Genomic DNA, 15,383 nt, shown 5'->3' on the forward strand with positions numbered 1-15,383 from the left:
GAAGGACACGCAAGTAGGGGAGAATAAATGAAAGGTTATTAAAGGTTAGCTTGAAGTATGAAAAATATTAAATAAAGTTCTGAAAAATCTGAAACTTATATTTGGTACATAGATATTCACAAAACAGCGATTAACATAAAGTAATGTATTTAGTGAGCACAGGCTTTTCATTTGTTCCCCTTGTCCTTCTCTTTATCCTTTTCCTTCTCTTTATCCTTGTCTTTTTCCTTGTCTTTATCCTTATCTTTATCTTTGTTTTGTTGAAGAGATCCAACGGCTTGACGTACGGCTTCGGAATGAGGATCAACACCAGGTAAATTTTCTAAAACTGATTGCAAAAATGCTGGGTCAGACATAACAGCGGCATAATCCTCTTCAACTTCCATTGCTTCCTCTTTCACAGATTCGAGTTCCTCTAAAAATAAAACACAAGAAAGGGATAATAAAGTACGTTCGATTGTGTCAAATATACGCATAAATATGAATAACTATGCATCGTACGTTGATCTTGCATGGACATCTGCATAGCGAAAGCAATTTGTTCCTCTTCTGTCATACGAGCAAAATCGGGGGCATTTATGTTAGCGGGAGCGGTATTGTCAGTTGTTGTGGATGAATTTTCGGCGCCCTCGAGTGACATTGCGAGCGCGCGTTTTAACATTACTTCTTCATTGGGAACTTCTTTGATCGTTTCTGGCTGTTTGTTTGTAGCCACCTCGGTTGCTTGCGCACGTCGCGCTTCGTCCTCTTGACGTTGTCGTTGTTCCTCCATGGAAACGCGTAATGCCTGTGTAAATGAAAAAGAGAAACAAACAATTATTTACCGCTGATATTTCATTGAAACGAATAATCGTAAAGTACAAACCAATGCCAATTCTGGATCCTCGTTTGGATCAACACCAAACTCAAAAGCAGCTCCTCCCATGCCTGTACCACCCATTCCATCTTCTCCTTGAATTATCGGTGAGGCAATCAACGCGTCGGATAAATGTGGTCCAGGTGGAACAGTGACCAAGTGACTGCCTGTTCCATCTTTTCCAACGAGAGTATTGATAAAGGCTGTCAATACTTCGATATTAGCATTGTCCTCACCAAAGCTAATCACATCCACGTTAACCTTTTCCTTTTTTAACTTTTTTGCTAATTTCACAAGTTCTTTCTCGTCAATTTCAATGGGACTACCGATAAAAGCCACTATACGCATTTTGTGATTTTTGCCTTGACGATGCTTCAATGCCAACTATTGGTTAACATAATTTTTCATATATATCATAACCATTATTTAGACACGATATACAAGATTAACATAGTTCGTGTACTCACATGTGCAATCCTTATTCCTGTAATTAGACTTAGATTACCATTTGGTTGGACCTGATGAAGTTTGGACAAAATTCTGCCTACGTCGCTAGTAAGTGTAGCCAATACTTCAACGCTGCTTGGAAAAGTAATAGAGATAAAGTAAAGAGATAAGAAATATTATGTACTTTATTAGGATATAGGGTAGAATCTGTCATACTTGGCTAGTGTTATCAAACCAACGTTGTTTTCGGGATTCGAGCGCGTTTTCGAATGACAAACCAAGTTAACAGCATCCTGCTGTGCTTGAAGTCGTGTCGGTAAGAAATCTCCATTTCTCATGTAATCGCTGTTGTCGACACTATAATATGCGATAGAATTGTTAAACATTTTATATTTATAGAGAGATTTGAGGAAAACTGAGATTTTATCTTGACCATATAACCTGTTCATTCCCGAAAATAGATATATTTAGATTGAAAGTTAATCGACAATTATCATTTCGCTCGTCCATGATTATCATCTAGATTGAAATTTATATTCGCTAAATTTCCGTGTAAGAAAAAAGAAGAAAAGAAAATTGATCACAAGTTGTATATTACTTCAACTTTGCATTGTCACTCGTACTAGCGTGTATGGGTTATCAAGATACTCGACGTCAAAAAGCATAAAATTCCAATAAAACGGGATTGAATAGAGATGAAAATGATATAAAGTGAAAAAGTAAAAAATATAAAGCTTCTTATAAGCTTGTTATCCATAAATGTCACGAACTTACCATATCATCGTACTTTCCAGTACCATCTTGGTTCGAATCACTAAATCGTTTCATTCCGTCTCGTTCCTTTCTGTCCTATTTCATTGCAATCTTCTGTCTCGTTCCGTTCCGTTCCGTTCCGTTCCATTCCATTCCATTCCATTTATTTTCATTTTCCGTCCATTCGTTTGTACGTTTTACAAAATTTTTTATTGTAAAGTATAAATGGTCGATTAATAATCATTGACTTGGCAAAAAAAACGCTAGGATATTAAGGAAAAAAGGAAATACTGATATTGCACATACAAGAAGAAAATTACGTTGTACATATGTGTAGCCTTCAATTTAAGTACAATTACACGAAAAAGTTCTTTGCTTATGCATGGAAAGGATATAGAAATGAAAAGAATTTAATAAAAAGTGGCATGAGTGCGAAAAGTGTATTTAAAGAAGAAAGGAAGGAAGGAAGGAAGGAAAGAAAGAAAGAAAGAAGGAAAGAAAGAAAGAAAGAAAGAAAGAAAAGAAACAAACGATAAATGGAATTAAAGAGACAAAGAAGAATCGAGGATTGTGTCTAGTTGGAGCGTCGAATATCTCGGTGCTTGATCCATTAACGTCGCTTCTTCGTAAGTTGGCGGCTGGTCGTTGTAACACCTTGCTTTCAACATTTCTCTAGTTCGCCTTCTATTACTAAATGCACGTACAATAACAATGAGCGGTCCTAAAAGCAACATAGCGACTCCGATTGCAAGCATAATTAAAGCAATAGCGGCTCCGATTCGATTTACAGGGGAGAGTCGGGATTTTGTTCCGCTTTTGCTTTTTTCTGCACCTTTATCGTGCGATGTGTCATCATTCCCATGCTTAAAGAAATTTCTCTCGTCCAATGTGACGATGTTAACGGAACCAGATGTTTTGAATTCAAATGAAACACTCGACGTACTATTTTCTATCATAGAATTTTGTTTATCGTAATGGTTTTCGTTGGAAGTGAGTGTAATAATAGTATTTTCATCTTTCTTGCTTGTATAAATCGTCGGTGTTTGAATTGAACGTACGTCTCTAGCATCATGATCGTCGCGACGAATCGTCGTTGTTTGTTTGTCGTCGTTCGTTGAAATCGCTTTAAAAATATCTCTGCCGGCATTGCCCGTTCGATGAGAAATATATAATTTGCGCGGCCATTGTTCGTTCGATGTAACGCTGTCAGACTTATCAACGTTATTATTTTTCCGTGGAGTTCCAATTTGGAATTTTACGACTTGAGAACGATTTCCATTTGATTCTTCTTCGTTCCATCTCGTGGCCTTTTCCTGCGAAAACAGTATTCTCGAATATTTCTTGAGTTTGTATTGTATATTACATATGTATTGTACATATGTATGTATATATGTACATATATGGATATGCAAAATGTCGAGCAAAATAAGTGAAAAGACCAATTAGATTGAACTATTGTAGATAGGTAAAATTACTTTTTAATTGTACGTATGTATGTAAGTATGTATGTTTCATTTATAAAAGGGTCGCTTTTTGTCGCTGTAAGAACGGCGAACGAAGTTGGCCGTATAAAATGCGATCGATGATCGTCTTTATTATTAAATTCTAATACTGAATTTTCCACATTCGTTTATATTAAAAGAAGTATGCAATTGTTTATTTTCGAGGACGATATTTCGAAGAATATTTTGCACTGATAGTCTGGCCACCTGTTGTTAAACGCAGGCATCGTATAGTATGTATGTATGTATGTACATGTGTAGTTTCGTAATCGATTAAGATGTCGAACCTGTACGGCAACTGTGTCATTCCGCGCCTTCGTCTTTTCGCATAATGAGATTACACCCTTTTGAAGAAGTATAATTCCAACGATACTCCAAATAGTTAGCTGAAAGATGATTGTCAATTTTGGAGCCCATTTATTCATTTCTATACTTAAGGACATCTTTTCTAAAAAATGCCTCTCGTAGTAGATAGCATATATGTAATTCGTTTGCGCCTAGATCACATCGAATAAAACGTCGATAAAGCGTAATATTTTTCAAAATGTTTCGATGTACAAAAGAAAGTGACGACGAGGGTGATAATGTTCTCATCGTTGTTAACTTACTTTAACATAAATTCCACGTTTTCTCCGTTTGAAAGAAGACAATCTACATTTATCGTTTCTCAAGTTCAATTTGCAGATTTGTTCTGAAAGACTAAGGTAACTTAAATAATCGCGAACTTTCAAATAATTTTGTTAATATATACATGTGTATTTCTAACAGTATGTTGTCTTGTCAACCTATAGAGTTGACCAATGGAATTGATAATTAATTTTTCAATGAAAGAAGTACCATTGATATTAGGAGTAAATGGACACACGTGAAGAAGAAGGTCGTTGAAAAAGCCAAGGTAAATCATCCGTAACGTTACTTCCGATATACGTACGTACAGTATCTATGTACCGTGTTTCTGTTGCTAGTGTTTCGTTTCCAGCAAATATGGCAACACTTCGATAATCAATTACGAATACCTGAAGGAAAAAAGCGTAGCTGTTAATACTTTTATGTTTCGTGTTATCGTCGATAGGAGGACGCAAGTCACTGTACAAAGTTGCATTTATAAAAATGCGATACGCGTATTCGTTGCATGTGGTAGAGGCATGATCGGTGCGATAAGTATTTTTTACCTTTAGATGTCACGTTTCTTCTTCTGTAACGCACTGTATTCGAAATCAATCGGCCTGAACGCATTACGATGGATGGATTCCTTACGTATTGATACCTTACATATCCGTGTTGATCTATACCGAACGATCATAACTCTTACTCCGTCACTTGCTTAGACGCTTATACACGACCATCCTTAGAACGATTAATCGTTCGGTCAGGTTGTCGTTGACGAGGAACGCATACGTCATACGTTATATGTACATACGTATCGCTGGTCACGTCTCGTAGATTGTATACTGCTTGCATTCACTCTCCGTTCCCATTCGTGTTCGCGTGTGCTCCTTTATCCTTTTCTTTCTTATTGTTATGTACTTTTAACTTGAAATTCCGCGATGTATAGTAAATCGGTTGTGTGAAATCTGAGTACATACGTACATACATAATTGCTCGTTTTAATCGTCGTTCAACAATTCTTAGTATACAATCAGGATTGTCGGATATGCGTGTTTCTTCGACACTCGCACGAACGATGTGCTTATGGTTGAACACATGCTTGTACAAAGTATTATTGTTGTTGCCATTTTGCTTTTTAGATAATGCTTATAGTAATAAGAGTTTAAATGAAATGTAGGAAGAAGTTAGGATGGAGGAGAAAGATGGGGAATGATCTTGTAAAAGAAAAGAGTGAATGCTGTTTTAAATTTCTTTATCAGTGTTGTTGTAATCGAAGCACAGATGCTAATTGAAGCTTGGCTGGCTTACACGTTCCCGCAAGCACTGATTAAATTTATTTAAATGCGCGAGGATAGCGCATATTTTGCACGTGATTTGCTGTTTATTAATAGTTTGCAAAATTTGTTGCGTTGCAACCGGTGTGATAGCGCCATCTGTTAGCGAAAATTCTGAAGCTCGATGTCTTTAACTAATTAACGTATACGCTGAATTTATCTATTTATCGAAAACTGTGGGTGGCATTTTGGTAGGAATATCTTGTAATAATTTTGCTAAAGATTTAACCAAACTGTACACATTTACTACGTTCCAACGGATCTGAACGAGAGGTGCGTGAATCTTTTGTACAAGTAATTGGAATGCTCCTGTTTTTATAACTGTACAAACATACATACGTATATGGATAACAAGTTACGGTAGAATTGGGTAACATTTAGAATGCGAGACCATGGAGAATTTAAATTTGTAACTCGCCGAAAGAAACGTGCATCTCACGTTCGAATCAATTACGATTCGAGTATATCTTTGCCCGATGACCATGAAAATGATAATCATCCAAATGTTAATTACGAAACGCTTGTTGGGTAAGGACGTTTAGATACGCGCTTTTCGAATATACGTTTATAAATTTCTTTCAATATTTTTATAATAATTTTCAGAAAACTACTTGAAGCAGAAGTTGAACTGAGAAATTCGTTGTTTTCTGACAATGTTTTTTATTATTTAAGAGATTCGTTAAGTGCCTTAAATGTCAGTGGCATTTCTAATATATTGTGTTATGGTTTGGGTCACTTTTCTTGTCGCAGATCTTCCAAGTATCAATTGGCGTTACTTTTGTCTTTGAAGAAACGTTACAGCTCTCAGGTGTACATGTACGATCCAGTTTTCTCTTTCAAAGAAATCGAGCTACTGAAAGAATTTGATTGTAACGTTATAGAAGTTAACGAAGAAGGCAAACGCCATGTCCTTGATAATGTTACGTTGATATATATGCCACACTGTTCGATACATTTAATTAATAATTTCCTTTATGCAAATTGGTGTAGACAGTTAAATAGATGCATCCTCTTGACAAATAGCTTCTCTATTGTTGCGGATGATTTGAAAAAAGCAAATAGATCCACTCCCGTTGATTATATATTGCGTATTCGATCGTACGTGACAGAAATCCCCTTAAGAAACAACTTCACATGCGAAGAGGCATTTAACGACTTAAGCATTCATATATTCCTCGAACAGGATATTAATAGGATTGCTGAAAGTTTTTGGAATAAACGAGAGGCGCCGTGTTATCAAGATGCAGAAATTGATTATTTAACTGCTAAGCAAACGGAGGAAGTAGATGCTAAGAATTGTAATTATACATTTAGTTAAACCGTTCCTTGACATTTTCAAATAATATGTATTAAATTATCGAGATATGTGATATACATAGTAGATATAGCGGACATATGAAGCAATTTATATAGCGAAAAAAACCATATCGAATATGTGTTGCAAAGGAAATTAACGTCGTTTTGATGCAAATTAATTGAGCTCAGAGAAGAAGCGTTTATTACTTTGGTTTTAACAAGGAATTAATTTCCTCTGTTATAGGTCGCAAGAAAGATGAAACCTAATGCAAAATTGCTTCGCTCCCTTGTACAAGAAATTCGACAAATGTCATCCGGACAAAATGCAAAGGATAATATTATGGTACAATACGTTTTAAATCAAGCACGATCTCATCGAGAAACTTCGGAAATTTTGTGCAAAGCGCGAGAAGAACTAAAAAATTTAGCAGAGACGTACCTTTGTTACTTGAAATCTCAGCGAATATGTAAAGAAATTCAAGTTCGATACACCGGTAAAGGTGAACGGAGTGTTAAAGAAACCGCGGATCTCGTTGGATTTAAATTACCCCATGATCCGAAGTAATTCGTAGAGTTTGAAATGATAATCAAAGTTAATGTAAATTTATTAACAGATAGACATTGTAAAACGAAGGATAAAAAAGGGATGAAAATAAAGTTTGTTTGATTATAACGACGTATTTACGAGTACTCTTTGCGGATACATTTGGCTATGGTTGACAGTTGCATGTTACTAGTACCCTCGTAAATAGTACCGATTTTAGAATCTCTGAAATATTTTTCTTGAGGGAAATCTGTCGTGAATCCTACTCCACCCATGAAATCGATGCATTTTGCGGTAACACGTAAAGCCGTTTCTACGTAAAAAAATACGTATGAGTTGTACGTATGATACTTTAATACCTTACAGTTGTCGTGAAATAAAGGGATAGCAATTACCGGAAGCTACAAGCTTTGCCATAGCAGCCTCTTTCATCACATCTTTTTTAGCGTCAACTAGTCTGGCTGCGTTGTAAACCAATAATCTGGCACACTCAAGCTCGGTAACCACTTGAGCAATTTGATGCTGCATAGACTACGAAAAGATTAGAAACGTTTGATTCTTAGATTAATTGTGTTGGCTAAATGTGGAAAATGAGGAACAATTTCATCTTCTGTTATACTTGAAATGAAAATATATCTTTTCCAAATTGCTTTCTTTCTAATGTGTACGGTATAGTAGCGTCTAAGCAACCCTGTGCTATACCAATCATTTGAGCTCCAATTCCGATTCGACCTTCGTTTAAAAACCCAGCAGCGTATTTGTATCCATGGCCAAATTGTCCTAAGATATTAGTTTCAGGAACCTGAGCGATATGAGGAAACGGTTGAGAAAATAAAAAATTTTCCTTTCTTTTCTTGTTGTTCGGAGAATCGTTTCGTTTACTTTGACGTTGTCCAAGTGAATCATGCATGTACCCGATGCCTTAATTCCTAGCTTGTCCTCAGGTTTGGCGATCGTCAATCCCGATGTATTTCGTTCTACGAAGAACGTCGTAATGCCACGGTATCCCTGATTCACAGATTCATCATCGTTGTTATCAGTAATTTCGTTTTTAAATTTTTATAAGCTTAACATTAATGAGTTGAATTTTGTAAAAATCGTAAATGTCACAATAAACGTGTGGTATATGTATTTTTCAGGCTTGAGATGAAACGGAGTTAGGTATAAAATAATTTGGCAGTTTTGAACAGAGCTGTTGTGAAACTTACAGCAGAAGGATTTGCATTTGCAAAAACTAGAAATAATTCAGCGATATCGGAATTTGAAATCCACATTTTCGTTCCATTTATCACATAATCAGAAGGTCCGTCCTTTCTTGCTTCCGTTTTCAAAGAAAACGCATCCGATCCCGAACCAGGTTCGGTGAGGCAAAAGCTGCCTACCTGTTAAGGAAATGGTGTGCAGCGGACAGAAAGATAAAGATGAAAAGTGTCAACTTTGGTTTATCGTATTTTGTCGACGAGTTTTCTCTTACTTACATGCTGTTGAGCCAATCTCGGCAAATATTTTGCTTTCTGCTCTTCCGTGGCAACTTTCACGGTTAACGAATTCACCAAAGTATTATGAATGTCGACTAGCGCTGCGACAGCTCCATCAACTTTCGCAACTTCTTCGACGGTTAATATCGTTGTCATGAAATTACATCCAGAACCACCATATTTTTCTGGTATCTCGACACCCATCAGCTATCAACGAATCGGTGTGTTGGAAAGGACAACTCAAAAATGCGCGAGAAAACATTCGAAAGTGTAAATGCGACCATCGCGAATTATCATTTACTGTTTAAACGAGAAGAGTTCAACTATGTTTACTTACACCATTTTCAAAAAGTTTTTGTACTAATCCCTCGTCTATTTTACCTTCTTTCTCCATTTTTCGTACAAGCGGCGCAATTTCCTCTTTCGCTAATTTACCAACTAAAAATAGTCATATTTCAAAAATCATTATTCACGGCTCTCTTACCCGTACAATTTGCACGAGTTGATGATCAAGTATTGTAGTAAGCGTGAAAAAGCCACATATGTTTTTACTTTCTCACGAATAAGCAAGCAATCTGTGCAGAAACGTTAGACCATTACCGCTTTCTTTCATCAAAAGTTCTTCGTCTGTGAATTGGGATAAAGGTCCGGGACAGTGATTGAATAGTGATGCGGTGCACGTACTCAGATGCCTTTCCGTAAATCTTTTTCGCGATATCTGAAAACAAAACGTAATGTCTATTTGAAGAAGGTCGAAAACGAGAGGTAAATCGTGTTTCCTTTGTTAAAGAACTATAATTAAACAGATGAAAAGGAATTACTTTTACGAACGTTTATTCGTGTAAAGTAAAAGTATTATTGTCCCTGCGAACAAGTGAATTAATTAAAAAGTTGAAACGTGGCAAGAAAGAGAATATTAGGAATAAGAAGAAAAGCGTACAATTTGCCGTTTCTTTTCTTTTCCTACGCATGTACATATGTAAGTATTACGTTACCAAAGTGTAAAAAACGAAAAGAGAAAAACAAAGAAAAAGGAAAGAGATTGGAAGAAACGTTTCGGAAGCAATAGCTAAACGCCCAACTTAAATATGTAGGCCTGATTGAATATTTCCATGCCACGTCATCAAACAAAGATTTTACATTTCTTCTTGCTATCGGTGTGTTTTGAAGTTTACGAATTTATTGATTCGAAATTCATTAATACGTGTTTGTTAGAAGCATTTATAGGTACGTACCTGTCGTAGTAGCGGTATAAACAAATTCATGTTTACCTTAAGATTCATGTTTCAAATCACGAATTAGAAATTAATAACAATTAATAGCGTCGAAAACGCTAATGTTTGTTATCGAATGTACCGAGTAAGAGAGAAAAGTAACAGATAAAAAAGCAGATATTACTGTTCCCCAGTCGGAGACCACAATAATACTGACTAGATTGTAATATCGTATACATCTGTTATGCTTGAAACTCTCCTACCAGTTGATCCTATGCACGAATCAAACAGGTTCTTACGTAACAAGAGGGAAAACAATCTGCCGTTAATAATAAATAGAAATGCATTGACCTATTATTAATCATTGTTTACATAAACAAAGCAAATTAGAAGAAGTGTGCGTGTACTTTAATTGTCAGAATGTCGTAAAAGGACGTGCATGCGCGTGTACGTAAGTACATTCCTATGTAAATAACTTCACTAAATTCTTTACTTCAACGTGTAACGTAAGTACTACGCAAAATTTTCGTATCGTTAACGTGAGACCTGCGTATATTGTACATATATTTTCCAAAATACATTATTTTTAATGTTCTTTCTTGGTTATTATTTACAAGGTGATTAATTTATTTCAGAGCAAATTTCGAAGTAGTAATTCTACTTTGAAAAGAAAGAGAACAGAACGGAAAGAAAGAACATCTATGTATGTGCATCAATTTTAATGTAACGATGGCAACCTTGTTGCATAAAGTACAAGTGAATTCCCCTCACATGTTGTTTATCGATGTACTTTAACCCTTTAGCTATTATAAACATTCACTTCTAGCCTACTATAATTGGCTTTCTCCGGTTGAACATATCCGACCAGTTTGATTAATTTAATCATTCTATACGCGATATACGTCGATACGCGAATTAGTTCAAATATAAGTTACTATAACTCGTAATGCGGTTAAATATAAAAGAAATATTAACAATTGTACCCATTCGTTATTATTGCTGTTTCAAACTGAGAGTTTCCTAATTCACCGATACACGTATGCATGTACATTCTTGCGAATACGAAGGAAGCGCGTTGTTTAAAATTTTCCAAATCGCGCGTTCGAGAGGTCAGACGATATGCATACGTCGCGATCGATACAGTATGTAAAGCACACATTAATCAAGTAGGTACACAAATAGATCTACACATGCACGGGGAGTGTATTACACTAAGATACAAAGTACAATTTGGTATGATTAAATTACTGTGATATAGAATAATCTTATTTTGTAGGTTGGTCTATTTTCTTCGTATGAATAATACGATAAATAAATAATTTGCTATATAAATCAATATGTATTTTCTGAAATGATACTAAACGCCTTTCGATCGATTGCAACATACTGATTTTTGATGACTTTAGGTACGTATGATATTATACGTAGCGTGTACGATTGGTTGTACAAACGTCGAATATCTTGATTGGATAGCAAATTAAAGGATAGCCAATCGAATGATAAGTTTTCGAAAAGCAACCTCTCGTTCTGAAGTATCGTAGATCTGCTGCGCAGCAGTATTACGCGCACAATCCGCGTGGCCATCTAGTAGAATCAGGTGGAGGGAAAAGGCAAGAGCATGGAGTAGGGTAGAGACGAAGAAAAAGAAGAAGTACTCGTATCGATAAAAAGATCATCGGATTTTCGTTTGTAATCAAAATAGTGAATGAATTATGAAAATTCTCGCTAATGTGAGTATATACGTATATATGTACATATATATATATATATATGTATGCATATTCGCGTACATATATCCGAATGAATCGTAAAACGGTGTAGGTTAAAAAGTGCAGTCCCTTGAAATAACTGAATACGAGAAGGGAGACTTATAGCTCGAAGTGGGTGCAACGAAAGATAGTTGGGGGAGAGAGAGAGAGAGAGAGAGAGAGAGAGAGAGAGAGAGAGAGAGAGAGAGAGAGGTGGAAGTGGAATTGGAGAGGTGGTACGAGCAGTAGTATAGTGGTGGTGGTAGTACGGGAGAACCAGGAGGTGGAGAAGGCTTGCCAGCCGCCGGAAGAACATCGACGGTGACGGGGGTGGGGAAGCTGTCCACCGAACGGAACGACCGCTCGGTGATACGAACGGCAAGTCGAACGGATACGGATATATCAACCATCGACGATAGTTGCTGATTTTCTGCTAGGTAAGTCTCTTTGAACCATGCCCAAAAAAAATTGTATATATATATACACATATATATAGATACGAATTGCTTGGAACATGCGATGCTGCTGAAATATAAGAGAACGCGGCTCTAAATAATTGACAAGAATGACGTAGCGTAAGGGGTGTGTCGTTGTCGATTAGGCGGCAATCTTGGATGCTTTTTTCTGCATTAGTAAGCACTTGTGAACAATACGTGATCCCTGAGTTTTGTGAGTCTAATTTCTTATCAGCCTTGGAATATTTCGTAAAAGTACATCGATAATCACTGTTAGAAAACTTGTTGTCATAATTACGCCATTGAAAACCATTACTCTCTGCTGCTGTATCGCCATTTGCATTGTTAAACCATTGACCTTCTTTTCGTGCTGTATTTCTGCTAAAAGGCAGGATATCTCCACAAACGCGCAAAAATAAAAGCTTAAATCGAATAGAAATGCCATTTTGTTGGTTTAATTTTTCGTTTGACATAGCGCGTGCGTTTCATGATGTTGAGAATGTACATTGACGAGAAAGCATTGCTGCAGTGAACATTGGAAAAATAGTTGTGTTGTTGAAAATTTGAATATTCGTAGTAATTACTGTTACTTATATCGTCGTAGTAGTGACAAATAACTGTGTTACCGATATATTTACAAAGCAACGCATGTGAGTTTCTCTTCCGCCTATTCTCGGTATGCGTTTAATCGATTTGTTAAACACCCAATGTTTCCCAATCGACAAAACTCGTCTAGGTACAATGAGAATAATGTTAAATCACGTTTGTATCGTGAAGTTTAACTTTTGGTGTTTGTGTTTTCATAGAGGATTGTCTCGCATTTGTTTGTTAGTAATAAACTGACATGCATAAGGTAGTCATTTGGGCGTATTCGCACGAATAACCATACGCTGAGTTCGTCTCGACTCGTCCCTTATGATCGAATTCGTCGTATGCGGAGATGAAAAGTAGAAAAGTGTGTGTAGTAAGTATGCATATGTATATACACACAGACACACGTACGTGTTGCGCTGGCGCGCGCGTGCGTTTATGCGCGTATACTTAATAGAGACACTAAATCCTTAGATTCTTTCGGCAGAAAATATTATGTAAAATGTAAATGCACAAAATCAACGGACAGCCATGAAGAACGTTTCGTTTTCTTGCAACAACTCAGGACCGCCCGCGCGCAATCTATCGTCGCTTGGAAATAAACTTGCTGCTCTCGAGTTTCGATTCTATAGAAGGGGCACGCTCACCTGTCCACGTTCAGCCTGTGCCCCCGATTACCTTTTGAGTTTCAGATTTTACCGATTCTAATAATGGGTCCTTTATTTTCTCCGTTAAAAATAGCGTTACTTACTACAATTAATAAAATGTAAAGTATATATTTAACTAAACAATAGTAGTCGTTGTTTCATTGTTTATCGATTAGGCGACTGAAAAAAAAATTGAATATTTTCCTATTAGCGTGGATTGTGCCCTTTTCATCGTACGAACGTGGTACCGCCCAATGAACAACGAATAGTAAGGCTTTGCGTTTTAAGTTATGACATCATCGTGTCGAGAAACAGCGGACGCGTCGCATTAAGTATCTGACTCGTGATACGCGTTCGGTTCGCTATCTCCGTAGTTCAATACGTTATCGGTATACAATGTTTTTAGTGTATCAAATCTTTTTTTCTTTTTCTCTTAACTCCATAGCACTCCCATGTTGTATCGTATTTTGGCTCGTTTCACCGGTTAAAGGGTTCAATTTTTTTTTTTTTTTTTTTTTTTTTTTTTTTTTATACAAAAAGCCTTCCCTTCGGAAATTTCACCTCGAACAAGTGCTCTTATTCTTTTCGAGAAATATACAAGGAAACATAAGGTCATCTCGATACCGTTACGTTGTATGTACTTCTGTAGATAATAGCAGGACAATTAACCACGAATAGCTGAAATTCAATTGATGTTCGTTGTTAAATAACGTTGACGAACATTAATTGAAGGAGTTACACTGCTTACAGATTGTAAATCACATTTATGCATGTACATACGTACCTATTACGCTCTTTTCGCTCTTTTTCATTTGTCAATCTAATGTTTAAAAAGTATCGTTGCTACGTCGTGACCGGTACATGAATACAGTTTTTCAATTATCTTAAGCGTAGACATCTTTTTCAGAATCTTATCCTCTGGCATTCGAAATGCTTTTGAAAACTAAAAGGGTTGTTAAGTAGTTTCCTTTTGTTCGCGATTTTATGTACAATGGGACTGTTCAATTCGACGATTATCAATACGACGATAATGGTGGCAGTGTATGATTTGGCATGGTATGGCCGATGAAGGAATTTACAGAACGACCTCCGTAGCTTGCCTGTTTAGTGGAGGATTCGCGGAAGTCGTGAATTTGGGTTAAGCACACGCTTCCGAATTATTAAGAGCCTTTAAATAAAGTTATCAACGTTTAGCGTTGCAGAAGCATTGAGCTTTTAACGAAAAACAGCTGTGATATACTTTTCTCGATTTTTTCTAGATTATAAAATCGATTTACATATATCGATGCTTGTTCTTCTCTGTCGTTTACGTAAAATCATTTAACGACGTATCTCGTTCTTTTTCTTTCAGAAAGCATGAAATGACAAGTAGCATTAAAATCCCGAGGGTAAGAAAACGAACGTAAGTCAGGATGGTAGCATGTGGTATAAATAAACGCAGTAAGAATTTGAAAAAAGAGAGCTACGATTTCAGCCGCTCTAGGGATTCTCGTCAGTTACCCCTATATGTATACGCATTCGACGCACCTTACGCTACTTGACTGTTACTCGCAAGTTTATTGATCGTTTGCTGACTTCTGTCGGTTTTCTTACGTTCGTTGGTTTTTTACATTTGAAACAAGGAAGGGAACAGCTCCGAATAGTTTCTCGAATGAATGATGACGAATCATGCACTGTATAAGACGCAAATGTAAGAAAACCAACGGATAGAAGTGAATTAACATTGTTCCGATGAGTAATGTAGCGAGTGTTTCAAAATGAAACCGCACATGCCAATTTTTCAAGTTGTTTCCTAATTTAAAAATAAGTTACAATGTGCATCGTATGTATAATAGATGCAAACAATTTGTTTCAGTCGGTATCCAGCGGTGGGGGAGGAAGGAGAAGAAGGAGGTGGCGGCGGCGGTGG

The 15,383-nt window shown here is 36.6% G+C and overlaps 4 protein-coding genes and 1 long non-coding RNA gene across 9 annotated transcripts; 2 read left to right on the forward strand and 3 right to left on the reverse strand.

Annotated features, from left to right (window-relative positions):
• Positions 1-167: 167 nt before the first annotated feature.
• LOC108577854 (26S proteasome non-ATPase regulatory subunit 4) lies at positions 168-2,359 on the reverse strand. Its single transcript, XM_017941069.1, has 6 exons — positions 2,078-2,359; positions 1,520-1,660; positions 1,324-1,435; positions 866-1,240; positions 502-787; positions 168-415 (listed from the first exon to the last, which is right to left on the reverse strand). Exons 1-6 carry the CDS (start codon positions 2,101-2,103, stop codon positions 168-170), a joined length of 1,188 nt encoding a protein of 395 aa, XP_017796558.1. The 5' UTR covers positions 2,104-2,359.
• Positions 2,360-2,577: 218 nt separating this feature from the next.
• Positions 2,578-4,474, reverse strand: LOC108577958. Of its 4 annotated transcripts, none has more exons than XM_017941197.1 (4): positions 4,396-4,474; positions 4,167-4,257; positions 3,846-4,055; positions 2,578-3,369 (listed from the first exon to the last, which is right to left on the reverse strand). In XM_017941197.1, the coding sequence occupies exons 3-4, from the start codon at positions 3,999-4,001 to the stop codon at positions 2,599-2,601; spliced, it is 927 nt and encodes a 308-aa protein (XP_017796686.1). In that variant the 5' UTR covers positions 4,002-4,055; positions 4,167-4,257; positions 4,396-4,474; the 3' UTR covers positions 2,578-2,598. The 4 variants fall into 4 exon arrangements, with proteins under 4 accessions (XP_017796686.1, XP_017796685.1, XP_017796684.1 ...); XM_017941196.1 differs by having other exon boundaries at positions 3,846-3,944; positions 4,167-4,249; positions 4,396-4,473; XM_017941195.1 differs by having other exon boundaries at positions 4,167-4,249; positions 4,396-4,473.
• Positions 4,475-5,790: 1,316 nt separating this feature from the next.
• On the forward strand, positions 5,791-7,151 carry LOC108577959 (SRR1-like protein). Its single transcript, XM_017941200.1, has 3 exons — positions 5,791-6,029; positions 6,105-6,799; positions 7,042-7,151. Exons 1-3 carry the CDS (start codon positions 5,884-5,886, stop codon positions 7,062-7,064), a joined length of 864 nt encoding a protein of 287 aa, XP_017796689.1. The 5' UTR covers positions 5,791-5,883; the 3' UTR covers positions 7,065-7,151.
• A 261-nt stretch (positions 7,152-7,412) lies between these two features.
• LOC108577957 (short/branched chain specific acyl-CoA dehydrogenase, mitochondrial) lies at positions 7,413-10,235 on the reverse strand. 2 transcript variants are annotated; one of them, XM_017941194.1, is made up of 9 exons: positions 10,091-10,235; positions 9,420-9,537; positions 9,157-9,257; positions 8,820-9,026; positions 8,550-8,723; positions 8,224-8,349; positions 7,961-8,143; positions 7,737-7,872; positions 7,413-7,654 (listed from the first exon to the last, which is right to left on the reverse strand). In XM_017941194.1, the coding sequence occupies exons 1-9, from the start codon at positions 10,100-10,102 to the stop codon at positions 7,479-7,481; spliced, it is 1,233 nt and encodes a 410-aa protein (XP_017796683.1). In that variant the 5' UTR covers positions 10,103-10,235; the 3' UTR covers positions 7,413-7,478. The 2 variants fall into 2 exon arrangements, with proteins under 2 accessions (XP_017796683.1, XP_017796682.1); XM_017941193.1 differs by having other exon boundaries at positions 10,055-10,235.
• Positions 10,236-11,636: 1,401 nt separating this feature from the next.
• On the forward strand, positions 11,637-15,383 carry LOC108577960. Its single transcript, XR_001891453.1, has 3 exons — positions 11,637-11,763; positions 11,855-12,218; positions 15,330-15,383. It is a non-coding gene; the product is annotated as an uncharacterized LOC108577960 (long non-coding RNA).

This window comes from Habropoda laboriosa, unplaced genomic scaffold, assembly GCF_001263275.1.
Source record: "Habropoda laboriosa isolate 0110345459 unplaced genomic scaffold, ASM126327v1 scaffold801, whole genome shotgun sequence".
NCBI classification, from domain to species: Eukaryota; Metazoa; Arthropoda; class Insecta; order Hymenoptera; family Apidae; genus Habropoda; species Habropoda laboriosa.